General features: G+C 43.4%; 1 protein-coding gene across 9 annotated transcripts in view; it reads right to left on the minus strand.

Annotated features, from left to right (window-relative positions):
• Positions 1-16,274, minus strand: part of NEK10 (NIMA related kinase 10) — a 194,449-nt gene that overhangs the window by 76,160 nt on the left and 102,015 nt on the right. For all 9 annotated transcript variants that reach the window (XR_004256903.1, XM_032235689.1, XM_032235691.1 and 6 more), the window contains one exon: positions 5,303-5,378. Coding sequence is in view for 8 of the 9 variants with exons in the window: in XM_032235689.1 (XP_032091580.1) it covers positions 5,303-5,378 (76 nt within the window). In the remaining variant the exon portion in view is untranslated. The remainder of the gene's footprint in view (positions 1-5,302; positions 5,379-16,274) is intronic.

A 16,274-nucleotide genomic window follows, 5' to 3' on the forward strand; every position in this document is an offset into this window, starting at 1 on the left:
CGGGCAATTCCAGGCAGCAGAGTAACAGCGTTTTTGGGTGGCAGTACATCGATTTCAGCTGCCTGGAACCGCTCGAGAAGGGGCAAGTGAAGTGAGCACTGTGTGAGAGGTGTAAGGTAAGCTGCTGCTTGGTCCCCCCCTTCTCCAGACAACCCTGGCTGAGGGTGGTCGCTTCTGCTCCTGGCCTGGGAGACAGATCTGACCAGGAGGAAAGAGAAGGTGAAGAAGGGCATGCTGTTTTTCCTCCCTATTCCAAAACGGGGCATGCAGAATCAGCCTACGACCGAGGCAGCAAAGGCGCAGAGGCTTGCTGGGAACAGGAGATGGATCCGGCCAGGAGGAATGCACACCCCATTTTTGCAATCAGGGAGGAAAAAGAGCGTTTCAGGTGACAGGCAGTTCCAAGCTGTGGGGATTGCAGCACAGCCTGGAACCGCCCGCTGCCTGAAACACTTTTTTTCTTCCCTGGTTGGAAAAATGGGATGTGCATTTCTCCTGGCCAAATCTGTCTCCCGGGCCAAGAACAGAAGCTGACCTCTCTCAACCTGGGTTGTCTGGAGAAGCGGGAGGCCAAGCAGCAAGCCACCGTGCTTTACGCTTGCTGCGTAGCGTCCACTTCACCTGCCCCTTTTCCAGACAACCCAGGTAGCTACATTCAGTATAAGACGCACCCATATTTCCCCCCCTCTTTTCTTATATTCTAAAAAATACGGTAATCAGATGTTCCTTCCATTTTGGGGAGCTTCAGTGGCTGCGACTAGTTTTCATTCATTGGTTCTAAAATGCTGGATTAATACGTTTCTCCACTTAAAACTTTAATTTAACATTTAACATTTATTTTAAATATTTAAACATTTAACATTTAAAAATTTTACAACTGCTTTGTAAAACTGTAGCAAACAGTCTAGATAATGAATGAAATATTAATTCATTTTTGTACCATGTCAGCAGCTGGTTAATCTTATATTAATCCAAAGGCTAAACGGAACTAGAAATGGTTAGCATTTGGATGGTAGACCTGCAGTGGCTGGAAATAGCCTGGGAAGATGTAAAAGCATTCCAGAAGAAGGGAAAGGCAACCATTTCTATTTCATTGTCAAGGAAATAACATGAACTCAACAGAATTTGATTTGATTCAAATGTATAAAAGGAACTTATTCATAAAAGCTAACACTATCTGTTTTTATTGTTCATTCATATATCTAATCAAGAAGAAAAATCACAGTAACTTGGTTACAATAGCTACTGTCTAGCTTAACATTTTCAAAAATGTATGCTTTTTATATTTAAATAGATTAATATATAAATTTCTATAATAAGTAATTAATGTTGATAATTTGGAAAAGGTAAGATTTGCATTCCCAAAGCAATGCACTAAATTCTTTTTTATTTAACATTTGATTAAAAAAAATAAGAAAATGAAAGCAAATTTGGTGTAGTAATTAAAATATTGGCCTAGAAACCAGGACAATGTGAATTCTAGCCCTGCCTTAGGTTAAAAAACAGGTAGACCACTTAGGCCAGTCATTCCTTCTCAATTTAACTCAACTAAAACAGTTGTTTTAAATACAGTTAATTAATCTACTGGTTAGTCTCAAAACTGAAACTTCAAAGTCAGCTTCAAAAGAAACTCTAAATAGCACTCATGATTAGTTTGAATATATTACTATTTCAGCTACAGAATGAGAAAGGGCACAGAACAAGAAGTAAATTTATTTATTTATTTTATTTTTTAAATTCCACTTCATTATTTTAATAAATACAAGGCAGTGAATATATCTAATACATCTTTTTCCTCCTATTTTGTTCAGAACAATCCTATGATATGGATTGACTTAAGAGTGAGTTATTGGCTAAATACATTACTATGCATTTCAATCTGTGACCCATCAAATTTAGTCCTGGAGCCCTCTTTTTTCATTCCCACGAGTTCTGCAAGTACCATCATATTTCAACATCAAAGCATCAAAAATTACATAGGAAAAAATGTGAACTATTTTTTAATAAAATATAACAAACAGTTGAGTTAACCCTCTGACAAAATAAATTATCCCTAATGATAGAAAATATAAGTTTTCAAATTGTAAAATAATATAATAATAGCTCTAGATGAGGTTATCATGTCACTTCCTACCCACTGTAAAAAGGATGCTTCCTTATTTAGACCTTGCATGGATAGTTCCTTACATTTTCATTGAGAACACTGAGGTCAAGATTAAATATAATTGCTTGTAAACACATTGTTGATCACTGTTTCCTTATTAGCGTTAAACAACTTATTTAAAAACAACTTATATGTATAATATGTGTGTGTGTGTGATCTAAACAGTACAAAAATAAAAGCAATGTATTTAAAATATTAATATTAATTGTAATTAATGTGTAAAGAAGGTCAACATTGAAACTTGGTGAATAATATAGAAGTCAATACATACAGCATGCAAGACTGCAAAGATGTTCTATTTTTAGTCATCACCAGGATCAGTCACAGGAATTTGGGTGATCATATTTTTTCACACGTCCTTATGACATTGTTTTCATCTCCCACCCCTCAGCTGAGACAGCTTAAATATATTTTTAACTGTTCCAGATTTAAAATGTTTTCCTTCCTTTCCCGATTTCCTCTTGCTTTACTTGTGATCTAGTATTTGGCAGACGATGACCAGAAGGCTATACCTTTCCCCTAGGAACTCTTAGAGATTTAAGTTCTGCACGTGCACACCAGCTTTCATGAGAACAGGTATCTGATTTGAGTATAATAACTGAAGTAGTTTGTAAGTATCATGAAAAGGAAATGTATTGATAGGAATATGTTATAGGAAGAGACAAAACCTAGCCCCTAGTTAATTGCATCCTTCCATAAAAAATACTCCCAAGAATATGTACTATGTCAATATGCCTATACCAGCCTTGAACATTGTCTGTATTTTCAAAAACATTACAGGGTTATATACAGAACCCTAAACCATTCTGAAAAACTAAAAGGTGAACAAAATGTTTCGTTTTGAAATTTGGCCAATCCACCAGAAGAAATGATAAAAGGTAGCTTGGCCAATACTTTGGTGTAATGGTTCAGTCATCATGAGCTACTCTACCTTAGGCATGAAAGCTGGCTGTGGTGGGACTTTGGCCAGACATTCTCTCAGTCCAACCTACCTCACAGGATTATTGTTGTGTAGAAAGTATGAAGAGAAAGTAATATTAGGTATGCTTGCCACCTTGAATTATTTATAACAAATATTAAAGTCAGGATATATATATAAACAGGTACAGCTGTGTGAAAAAATCCTGCATGCTTTACAGTTTACAGTTTATGACATTTTTATATAGGCCATTGATTTTATGATATTTTATGCTAACTGCTATGCAAATATTGTTATATTTAAATAAATACTGGTGATTTTTAAGTGAAAACATAAGCTTTTTGCAATTTGGTGCTGTTTAGATGGGGATTGTGAATTTTCTTGCATGCTTAAAATGCATGTTTACAATGAGTATGAAAACAGATTAACTGATGCATACCCAGTGGAATACATGTTACAATTACTAAGGCCGATGCTAGTGTTTTATTAACATTTTTATTGTTTGTGGCCCTGAAAGGGACCATTAGTAACATGGTTACTAATATGAAATTGGCCAGTCCTTATTGCTTATCACCAGGCGGCATCGCTTCAGCATAGACTGTATAAACCTTTGCAAGTGATCTTTGGTGACAATGTGGTGCCAGGCTGCAACAACGGATTCAGTCAGCTCCTGCTTGGTCTTTGGATGCTTCTTGCTTAGTTCGTAACCAATCTTAGCCCATAGGTTCTCAATTGGATTCCAATCCGGGCTCTGAGCTGGCCAATCCAGGAGTCAAACACCATGCTTCTTCATCCACTTCATCCACTGCTGGACGGACGTGGCTCAATGACAATGAGTATTGTCATCCTGGAAGTCCTTCCCTACAAGTTGCTGAGCTGAAGGAATCATGGTCTTTTCCAGGACTCCAACATACTGCTTGGAATTCATGATTCCCCGCACGATTTGTATCCAACCAATACCAGAAGCAGCAATACAGCCTCAGATCATCAAGTGCAATGGATGCTTCACAGATAGATTCAGGCAGTACGACCTAAATTCTTCAGCTGGAAATCTTCTGACATACTTATTGCACTGATTCCCAGTCAAGTAGAAATTGCTCTCGTCACTGAAGATGACCTTGGCCCACTATTCATTGGTCCACTTGGGATACTTCTTGGCCCATGCAGGTCGACGAGAGCGGTGAATGTCTGTGACCAAAGTTTACTTAGAGCCTTGCAGTCTTTGAGCCCTCTGGCAAGCAGTCTGTGCTTGTGCACACTTTTACATCATGTTTCACCCCAAATTCTTGCAATCTGAGGTGAGATGAGCTTCCTGTCAACCATTAAAATGTGTTGCATTTCTTGCCATTTTGTTGACTTTCTTGGTCTTCCAGAGCGGAGCTTGTCATCAACTGAACCAGTTATTTGGTATTTTTCAACCACCCTTCTCATTGTGGTGCGATGGCATTTCATTCTCTTGGTTATTTCTGTACAGGAGTTCACGAAGCACAATGATGCGATACTACTGCTCAGTACTGGTGAAAGCAAAGGCCTTCATCCTTGCCCGCAGCCAGAGCTAAAATAATTTTTTCTCGATGCTTTTCACGCCTATTTATAGTCAGAGAGTATGCCAACAGTGATTGGCTCATAGATTTAGCCTCTGTGCATTTTGATTGGTCAGCCAAAGCTCGCTGCTAATTGGCTACTTTCGATCCTAACATTCTTGAAAATTCAAGTTGTGTGTGTTTTAGCACATAAACTCACTCAAAACCTTAAAAAGACTTTAGTTATATTAATAAAAATTATGCATCTCAATCTGACTACAGAAATTTTTATCAAAGTGCTAATTTTGCGTGGTTTTTATGAGTAAAAAGTTGATTAAACATGTAAATACAGCTTAAAACTGAAAACATGAAGGACTTTTTCATACAGCTGTATTTCGTAAAAAGAGGTGTCCACCAGACCAGCCATTTTGTGATGTCTATAACTCTCTCAAACTTCCAAATGTTTCCTTGCCCTAAGACAAAACAGTTTAGCAACATATGAACTTTATACTAATTCTATTTAATTCTAGCTAATTCTCATGAGCAGCAGGAATAGGTCAAGATTCAACCTCAAAAGCTACCAGCAAGCACAAGCATAACCATTTTGTCTGCTACTCATCATCTCTTAGTACATTCACAAGAATTAATTACACTTTAGAAAAAATACTTCCAAACTCTAACCTAATATTTTCTTACCAGGAATACAGAATAGTTCCAACAACTGAAGTGAGTTTGCTGTTCTCCTGTTTTTGCTTTGCAAGACCAAAGTCAGCTGGAAATATAGAAGAAAAGCAAATTATGTTTATTATAGGTTTGCTGTTAATACAAGTTCATTTAGAACAATATTTTTCTCTGTCCTTTTATACCACTAGCCCTTGATTCATTCTATTTGCTCATCTTCTACATTTGCCTTTGAAATGAATTTCAATCAGATGTAACAATTTTGAGGCAGTTGCCTGCCACAATTCTAATTTACAGTGCCATTCATTCTGATACCCTGTGCCAGCAGCAAGGAAATGAAACACTGTTTAAATAAATATAAAAATCCATTTATTAAGATAAAACTGAACAAAAGCCAAACCAAAAACATACAAGCAAAATAAGTACTCCCCCCCCCAAAAAAAACCTATATCAGCTAGCAATCTTGGCAATCCTGTAGTTTAAGAACATAATTTCTTTTTTTTTATTATAATTTTTTTTATTTTTTTGTTACATAAACAACACATACCCACAACAGTGGGGGGAAAAAAGTCAAAACAAAAAAGAACAAAAAACAAAACAGAGAAAAAAGAAGACACAACAAGTATATGTTATAAAAAAGGTTTTGTGCATCTCTTCCATTAATTCATATTAATTCAAATATCTTAACTCAACTGTTTGCCATATTAACATCATCATACCTCCACTTTTAGTTGACTACAGTTGTTTAAACATCCTTCATCCTTAACTATACCAAAAATTTAATCCATAACCACATGCTGGCATTTCATTTACTTGTTTATAAAAAGGACGTTGGTCTTACCTGAACGTCTATTTTCTGAGGGGAGGAGGGAATGGTCACATGTGGGTTTTATCACAGTCTGATTGGTCCAAGACTGAGAGGAAATCTATAAATACTGGTGCCTGTCCACTGCTAGCCCAGATTCTCGAACATGAACGGTACAACTGAAACGACAAAAAAAAAAAAAAAACACAACAAACCCCGGGAACGCCCGGGCCCTCCCCTTGGCCCCAAATGACAGAACTCAGGGCGGGTCGTGACCATTCCCTCCTCCCCTCAGAAAATAGACGTTCAGGTAAGACCAACGTCCTTTTTCCAGAGTGGGAGGAGGGAATGGTCACATGTGGGACATACCCAAGCTAAGGTCCCAGGGAGGGAAACAAGAACATTAGGGCCCAAGGGGAGCCTCAGCCGCCACCCCCTGCAGAACCCTACGACCGAAGGACGCGTCCGCAGACGCGAAGGCATCCAGACGATAGTGCCGGATGAAAGAAGTCCAGGTGGCCGCACGGCAGATGTCCTCAAACAGGGCTCTCGTGGCCCACGCCGCCGTAGTTGCGGTGCTCCTGGTAGAGTGTGCCGTGATTCCCGATGGGGCCGGACGCCCCGAAGCCACGTAGGCCTCCGAAATGGCCTGATGCAGCCAACAGCCAATGGTAGCCGAAGACACCCTTGAACCCAGAGACCCGGGCTGGAAGGAGACGAACAAGGCCTCCGATTTACGGACGTCCCTGGTCCGCCGGAGGTAGATCCGCAGAGCGCGGCGGACATCCAACCGATGCCAGAGACGTTCCCTGTCATTGGCCGGGCCTGGGCAACAGTCGGGCAGGACGACTGTCTCCTGTGGAGGGAGTATTCACCTTCAGGACGAAGGCCGGGTCAAGACGAAGGACCACCCTGTCCTGGTGAAAATGACAAAGGTCGTCCCTGGAGGACAGGGCGCCCAGCTCAGAGATACGCCGGGCGGAAGAGATCGCCACCCGGAAATCCACCTTCAGCGACAAGAAGCGCAAGTGCACAGAATGGAGGGGCTCAAATGGGGCCCCCGTCAAAGCCCTGAGGACCAGGGGAAGATCCCACGTGGGAAACCTGTGAACGGGGGGAGGCCTAAGATTCGCCGCCCCTTTAAGGAACAGCTTGACCAGAGGTAGCTGGGAAAGGGAAGAAGACCCCGCCCCCCCAAGACTGAAGACAGAGCCGCCACATGGCAACGCAAGGTGTTCTGTGAAAGCCCGTCCTCAAGACCTTTCTGAAGGAAATCCAAGACGTTGGGAATGGTGGCCTTATCGGGAGGAATGCCCCTAGGAGAGCACCATCGGACGAAAGCCGCCCAGGTGGTTATAAATGCGGGTCGTCGAGGGCCGCTGGGCCGCCTCGATGGTGTGAATGACCCCGGAAGAGAGATGAGCCCCCCTCAGAAGCCGCTGTTCAAGAGCCACCCGGTCAGCTGGAGCCACTGAGGCTCCGGGTGAATCAGAGCCCCCTGTCGCAAGACCACTTCCCCCTGCGGAATCCTCCATGGGGGAACCACCGACAGCTGTACCAGGTCCGCGAACCAGGGCCTCCTGGACCAAAATGGGGCCACCAGAATGACCAAGGCCCCTTCCTCCACCACCTTCCTGACGGTCCCCGGGATGAGTGGAATGGGAGGGAAGGCATAGGGAAGGCCCGGGGGCCACCGGCTCCTGAGGGCATCTGTGCCCTCCGCCGAGCTGGACTGGAAGCGGGTGAAGAACCGCGGGAGCTGGGAGTTCTCGGGGGACGCAAACAGGTCCACCTGAGGGGACCCGAACCATTGACAAATTTTCCGGAACAGCGATGGGTGGAGTTGCCACTCGCCATTGTCCAGGGTCGCCCGACTGAGCCAGTCCGCTTGGACATTGGAGAGCCCCGAGATGTGCTCTGACACCAGGGACTGCAGGTGATTCTCCGCCCAGGACCCCAACCTCAGAGCCTCCAGCCAGAGTGCCCTCGAGTGGGTCCCGCCTTCACGATTGATGTGCGCCTTGGTGGCCACATTGTCCGTCAGGAGGAGAACATGACGCCCCTCCACCGAGGAGTGGAAGTGACGCAGAGCCAGTCGCGCAGCCTTCACCTCCAGCCAATTGATGTAGTGGCGGAGGTCCGTGGCCGTCCACCTGCCCTGCGCCATCCGGGAGCCCACCAGAGCCCCCCACCCAGACTCGCATCCGTGGTGACCGTCACCCTGTCCGGCTCCCAGAAGCAGCACCCCCGCTGAATGGCCGGGGAAAGCCACCATGCCAGGGAGGTGCGGACTCCCGTCGGGAGGCGGAGAGTCCAAAGAGAATTGCTCAGGCGTCCTCTCTGAAAGGGGATGAGTTCCCACTGAAGGGACCGAAGATGAAGCCTGGCCCACAGGACAATCCCGATGCAAGAGACCATCTTGCCCAACAACTGTGACAGAGAGAGGATGGAAGTGGACCGCCTTGCGCGAATGCTCTCCGCCAGGCGACGGAGGCCTACCTGTCGCTCCTGAAACAGACGCACCCCCCCAACCTGGAATCTATGACTGTCCCCAGATGCAGGATGCGAGTGGAGGGGGTAAGATGACTCTTGGCGAAGTTCACCAAGAACCCCAGGTTCTGAAGGCTCCGAATGGTGAGCCGCAGATCTGAGACGGCCTGAGAAAGGGACCTCGCCTGAACCAAGACATCGTCTAGATAACATTGGAGACGAACCGGCACTGACCGCAGATGAGCCGCCAGAGCAGCGAGGACCTTCGTGAAGGTCCGCGGGGCCGAGGCCAGGCCAAAGGGGAGAGCCCTGTACTGGTAGTGGCGGGACCCGTGAGAGAACCTCAAGAACAGGCGATGAGCGGGCAGTATGGGAATGTGAAGATAGGCCTCCGTGAGGTCCACGGAGGCCAGGAAATCTCCCTTTCTGATACCCTGAAGGGTAGAATTGAGGGATGACATTTTGAACCGCCTGTACACCAGGAACCTGTTCAGGCATTTGAGGTCTAGAATTGCTCTCCAGCCCCCCATGCTCTTCGGGACCACAAAGAGATTGGAGTAGTGGCCCAGGCCCTGTTCCCCTGCGGGAACTACCTCCACCGCTTGAATTTCGAGGAGGTGGGCGATTGCCTGAACCATCAGGCGGCGGTGCTCCCGACTCCGGGACGGAGGGAACGACCGGAAGAGGTTTGGAGGAGTGGAGAGAAATTCTAACCTGAGCCCGTGACGAACCGTGGCTTGGACCCAGGAGTCCGTCGTGATTTCGTCCCACTGGTCCGCATAGAGGGAGAGGCGGCCGCCAATGGGACGACTCGGGTTCGAGTCACTTCCCTCTGCGGAAGGGACGGCCGCCTCCTCCACGAAAGGGCCGCCGAGACTGGCCCTGGAAGCGATTCCTGTCTTGAAAGGATTGCCCGGAGAAGGAAGAGAAGCGCTGGTTATAGCCATAACTAGGAGCCCTATACCATTGCCTATGGAAAGGACGCGACTTAGTCTCGGCCTTCTTAGCCGTGGAGGGAAGGACCTTCTTTTTGTCCTTATCCTCCACCAGAATGGGAGTAAGGGCCTCCCCGAAAAGATTGGGCCCTTTAAATGGAGCAGCCGCCAAATCCCATTTCGCCTTGTTGTCCATCTGCCAGTGGTGCAACCATAGAAGCCTACGGGAGGTGACAGAAGTGGCCAAGGCACTAGAGGCAAACTTGACCATATCTAAGGTCGCATCAGCCGAGAACTGACAAGCTGCCAAGATGTTGACCAGATCTTGATGGATCCGGTCTTCCTGGATGGGGATGCGCCCCTGAAGCTTCTTAAGCCACATGACAGTGGCCCGGTTAAAATAAGTAGCCGAGGCCTCCGACTTAATAGCCCAAGCTGTGGGGTTAAAGTTCTTCCGCAAGGTAAGCTCAGCGCGCTTATCCTCCGGCTTCATCTTGTCCGCCGCATCGCCCGAAACTACCGGGGAGGAGGAAACCAGGGCGGCCACAGCGGTGTCAATGGTTGGCAGTTGAATGGCCTGAGCAAAGGTCTGCTCAATGTTGTAATGCCTACGGTCAGTACTGCCAGGAGTTGAAAAATTGGAGGGACGAGCCCACTGGTCCGTCAGCACCTCCAGAAACAAAGGAGGGGCAGGGATCTCCTCCTTGTTGGTGGCCATGGCAGAAAACATGACCATATCGGGATCCCTAGGGGGGGGCACTGAAGGATCCCTGGTTCCAACCTTGGTGGTCTGCCTCGCCTTATCCAAGAGAAGAAGGCTCCTCAGAAACGGTGGTATTCTCATCATCCGAGAAGCCCATCTCCTGGGGAAACTCCCCCCCCCAAGAACGAAACCTCACTGACCATGGAAGGAGAAGAGGCCCGATACTGAACCCTGCCTAGCCCCCCATGTCTAGAAGAAAGGGAGCCCTTGTCCCGCTGGGCAATGCCCCGAGTGATGGCTGCAGAAATAAGCCTTTTAATCCCTTCAGGGAGATTATCCAGATCCTCCACATCTCCATAAACAGAAGCAGGGCCCTGAGGAGCCAACCTTTGGGAGGCACAGGGGCCCCTGGACGTACCCTCCAGGGGATCATCTACCGGGGATGGAGAACGCCCCTTCCTGGAGTAGGCCCGAGACCTACCAGGGGAGCTAGAAGAAGATGCCGGGCTAAATCCCCTAAGGGAAGACCTGCCGGACATAGACCCAAGAGGAGACCTGGATCTTTCCCTGGGAAAAGGTCTGGTAGACTGGGCCTGCCTCTCTGCCCTGGCAAAGGTCTTCTCCAGTGCCCTATGACGCCTGGCCTCCTCCCTAGTGGAGGACCTAGAAGGGCGCCTAGAGGTTAGGGATCTCTGAGGGGGAGCCCCCCCACCTCCTGATCCAAGGCCTCATCACTCCCCATTGGGCCTGCCCCTTGGCCCTGGGGAATCTCCGCTCCCTCGTCCATTCCCCACTCACGTGTCCGACAAAGGGAGCAGGAACCAGGCCTCAAGGCCCCACCGGAAAATCAGGGCCTGAAAGCCTGTGGGGAGATCGAGGCTCAAGGCCTCGTGCTAGGCCGCACAAGCACGCCAAGGAAGCCGGGCCTTGCGCACGTGGCAGTCACTAAAATGGCCGCCGGAACTCCGTGCGCGGGAGAAAAGGTTACAAGCAATCTCCAGCAGCCCAGCCAGTCTTCACTGCGCTAAATAGAGACGGGGAGAGCCACACGGCACCCACGCACGCTCTCCTCACCCCCGCTCTGTCCCCACGGCAATATACAGCGAGCCCATGGCGTGGCAGCCGCCCGGAGCGATCAGCTGTGAAGCTGGCGGCTCACGCGCTCCACAAGGCTCCGAAGTTGCTTCTGCCGCCGCTGCTACAAACCGAGCTGCTTCTAAGCAGCCGAAACAGAGCTGGCACCCCCGCACTCCCGGGGATCGGGCTGAGGCTCCTGGCCTGCGGGGGGGAGTAACGCCCCACGGGGCCCTCCCCTAGCCGCCTGAGGCAGAGATCTGTCCCTTGGGGCCACAGCGGTACAATTTGGAGTTTGGGAAAATTTTAAAGTGCCCAATTAGCCAAATAGAACCAGATTGCAAAGAATTCTACTAAAAATAAAGAATCCTACCTACACAAACTATTCTAACAGCACTTGGACCAGACTGAGAGAGAATCTGGGCTAGCAGTGGACAGGCACCAGTATTTATAGATTTCCTCTCAGTCTTGGACCAATCAGGCTGTGATAAAACCCACATGCGACCATTCCCTCCTCCCACTCTGGAAAATCCTCCATTAACATCAAATCCTCATATCCTGTTTTAGCTAAACATCCATAATATTTAATACTAAAAATTTCATCCTCCATGTATATAATTTATTATCATTCTCCTTTCTTTATTTAATTATATCGTATATCATAGCATTTCCCCATATTAGTTAAGATTTAACTGTATATAGTTTTATTTTATTTTTTATAATAATTATTATTGTTATTGATAATCTTTATATATAGTCCAAAGATATTTCTAACCTTCCCTTCTCATATCCAATTATTATTTATCATAACAACTCAATATTATATACATTACTATCATTATCAATTATTATTCAACTATATCTATTACAAATGAATTTAACTAGGTTTAGCTAGTTTTAAATTATACTCTTCCATCTATCAGCCTGTGTCTCTCCAGTAACAGAACCGCCTTAAATCTGTTGCCATTCGTGGGTCCAGTTCTCCAAACATCTTTATGAGCAAGTCCATACAAAGAAATCTTTGCACCTTTTTGCTTATGGTGCCTCTCATATAATGCTGCCGCCCTCCTTTTATTTCCTTTATCAGCTTGTCTTTAATTCTCAGTGGTGGTATCAAAAGTTTTGCAGATGATATTTCATAAAGTATAAATTCTTTAATGCTTCTCACTCGTCCTGTGCCCTGTCTTTCGAAGTAAATCTTCTGTGTGGCTGTTCCCCCTTCAGACATTCCATCTTTTTCTCCCTCAGAGGTAAACCAGTTGCCCTGAATATCAGCAAATTGAGAATCTTTATCTCTGACATCCTTAGTTTGTATTTGAAAAACATTCTCGATTTTTCTCTCGTATTTTGTTGCTAAAAACACCAAATAATCCAATTTTCTCTCAATTCTAGCCTGGGTGGCAGATAATTTCTGTAGCACTGAAAAAATCATTTGAATAGACACTTGAATAGACGCCATGTTTATACGCAGTTAGTATTTTTTCTTGAGAGCTCTGAGGTATATGCAGGCTTGGAGCTGTGCAATCTTATCAGATCTTAGACTGATACAGCCAAGCAATAAAAGTGTCAAGTTGTAAACAACCAAATTATAGTGAATTGGTTTACAGCCCGCTTGCAGAGGATCAGAGGAGATGTTGGAGTAATCTATCCTTTGTCCATGTGAATAACATTTAAAACATTTAAAAAGTAGAATAACCACCGTCCAAAAACCAATACAAAGATCAAAATCGCCGCTAGATTCTTCTGTTCTTTAATTTAAATTAGCTTGAATTTTTAGGCGGACTGTTTATCTCTGAGTAATAAAATAATCTTACCAGTTGAAAACACTTTCGTCATTCTTTGGGGATGCCTGCAGTTTCAATTAGCCTTATGGCTAATCCGGAAGTCACTGGCAAAGGAGGTTATTTTCCAGTTACCCAGAGACTTTGCGAACGTCTCTGGGACCACTGGGTCTCCTCCTACCTTTTACTGTCTCTCCGGGACAGCTTGGGCCCAAAAAGGGACCGTCCAAATGCTTCGAAATAGAGGATTTCCAGGAGTAGCCTGAAAGTCCGTCTTCTCACTGCTAAGCCCCACCTTCTTCCTAGAACAGTAATTTCTTGAAGCCAAATGCAATAGTAAAATAACAAGAGTAATCTTTTTAAAAGTCCCTTAAAATATTTTAATTGCCTGGGCTGTTATGTTTCAATTCTTTTCTCAAGTATTATATTATCTCTGTCAAGATCTTCGTTCTTCCTGTGGAATTTACTTTGAAATATTGGCTTTAATAGTTTTGAAAAGCAGTGAGACAAGATTGTTATGTTCATCAGCTTTGGCCTTTATACAATCAGTTGAACATTGTGTTGCTTTTGTAAATACAGACATAGAATTACCAATTACTTACTCTTTAGCCAGAATAGTATGATTTAACTATGTAAAAATATAGGAATGGTATCATTTAAAAACCCCAAGTATTGTTTAAAGGTAAACTAGCTCTGTAACACAGCATATCTTAAGATGGAAATGGATATATCATTTCTATATATAGTGTCAGAATAAATTACTTTATCTCTTAAGCGATCTAATAATGGACTAATAACAGAGCACTTTATTTTTTACAAATCCCTGTGGTGGTGTAAATGACGACAGAATGATATTTTTGTCTGTTATCTTCATGAGTTGTTATTGTACTGGACAATTCCCCTCTTAGCTGCTCTACATATATTTCTAGTGGGCATAGAAGGTGAAATACAAATTCTTTGGAATCTCACTGCCTGTAAAATATACTTCTGCCTAATTTCTCACTTGCCTTCTTTTGTAATTTTCTTAACCACATAAAGAATGTCCGAACTTAGCAGAAGGCAGGATCTGTTGTAGGAACAACTCCAAGCTCAATGCTCTCTCCAGGCTTAGAGGGGAAATCAAAAGAACAGAATAGGCCCTGAAATGTCATTCTGGACTCTATAAATTAAGACTAAAATTCTAGGTAGCCTTTAGAAATAAGCAACATGATCAATCTTACAAGAAAGAAAAATGTCTGAGAAAAGTGATAAAATATCCAATGTTAAAAATAAATTAAAATACCATTTGACATAGCTAATATTAAGCACTGCTCCATGTTCTCCAAATGATGCCAAAACTCTCAAAGGAGACTTATATTTAATGCTATTAATTAACCCAAACTCTAAACTTATAGGTGTCATTTTAGACCGAGCAATGTTTAGTGACAGACTTATTCAGATTTTAAATGACAAGCCCAAGTCCAGAAGTCATATTTTTGTTGTTTTTAATGATAATCAAGACGGCAGAAGAACAATATTACCTTGAGAAATGGCTGTCAGAAATTACAGCTTCACATTAATCATCATAACAGGCATAGTTCAGTTAATATTTAACATATGGCAAAATTTGAATTCTATTAACATTGCTATTCTATTTGTGATTATGCCTTTTGTAACCTTGTCTAACTACTTTCACAATTAATATTAACCAGCAAAACCATTTGTACTATTGATAATAGTTCTGGTTGTTTCTCAAATCTCAGTATTCAATATTAAACATATTTTTAAAGAAAGAGAAAGGATGAGAGATGAAAAAAAAACTCAGAATGTAAATCAGCTATGAGTTTTTCAAAGAGGTCACTTTATAAAACAAATGCCTATTATTTCTCAATGCAAATTTAATGTATTAATTGAATAACTATAGGCAAAACTTCATGCCTATAATCTTTCTGACTAGTCTTTATCTGCACTCATAGTGTGATTTTATTACAATTTCTTGAGTTAGAAAAGCTGAATCAAAAGTCATATATCACTTTGCCTTGGCTGCTCCAATGAGAAATGGACACAGCTATTAAGTGTTTTTTTTAAATTGGAATCAATAAAGAAATTGTTATTTTCACATTGTTTTACTGTCTCTGTCAGCTTATATTTATTAATTCAATTATAACAGCTGATAGGCATGTGGTATATTTCTCTCATGGAACTGCTAAGGATCACACAATAGTTTGTGATTCTTTTATTCTCTCAAAATAGTAATATCTCCACCAGCAAGATAATTCTGGCTTGGTATATTTTCAAATACTTAACCCTATGGAATAAAATAATATATCATAACCTTATTAATATTTGGGTAAATTATTTTAGAGTCCAAAATACACTTAAAGTGGTACTCAGGCCATATCAGACAATCACAGAAATATAATCTATGCCAGAATGAGTCATAAATGAAAATAAATAAATGACTTTCCATATGCTATGTGTTTTACTAAAAAAAATGTAGGTCTTTTGTTCATAATTTCCGCTAAACATTCTATATTTGTGTAATGTAACCACAGAGTAACAGTTGACATGTATTTCTCTAAGTCTTCCAGTTGGTTTGGTGACAGCTGACATCACTTTCCTTTAATTTGAATCAATGGAGCTATTTACTTTTTATGCAACTGATAATTTCCTTTATCTAGATTCATTTGATCAATTATCAGCCCAAAATCAAGAATACAGAGAAAATAGGAATTACTAAGAGAGAACAGGTTTTCAAATTATGAAATAAACACTGTGGCTATGGCTATTTCTATCCCACAACAGAATAACCTACAACAGAAACAACTATACACAAACATAGTTTTTTTCCCCATGTCATCACTCTGTTAAACACCTAATTCCCATGGCACTGTCTTATGCCTGTAGTAGGGTTATTTTGCTAGTGCTTCTCATTTTGTCATCTTTCCCATCTTCTCATCTTTCCCACTACAGGTAGTCCTCAATTTACAACCACAATTGAGCCTGAATTTTATGTTAAGTGAGAAATTTGTTAAGTGAGATTGCCGCATTTTATTATTTTTCTTGCCCCATTTGTTAAGCTAATCACTGCAGATGTTAAGTTAATACCATGATTGTTAAGTGAATATGGCTTCCCCATTGGTTTTATTCGTCAGAAGAGTGCAAAGGGTAGTAATAGGACCATGGGACCCTGCAACTGTCATAAATGTGAGTCAGTTGT

Source organism: Thamnophis elegans, chromosome Z (genome assembly GCF_009769535.1).
Source record: "Thamnophis elegans isolate rThaEle1 chromosome Z, rThaEle1.pri, whole genome shotgun sequence".
Lineage (NCBI taxonomy): Eukaryota > Metazoa > Chordata > Lepidosauria > Squamata > Colubridae > Thamnophis > Thamnophis elegans.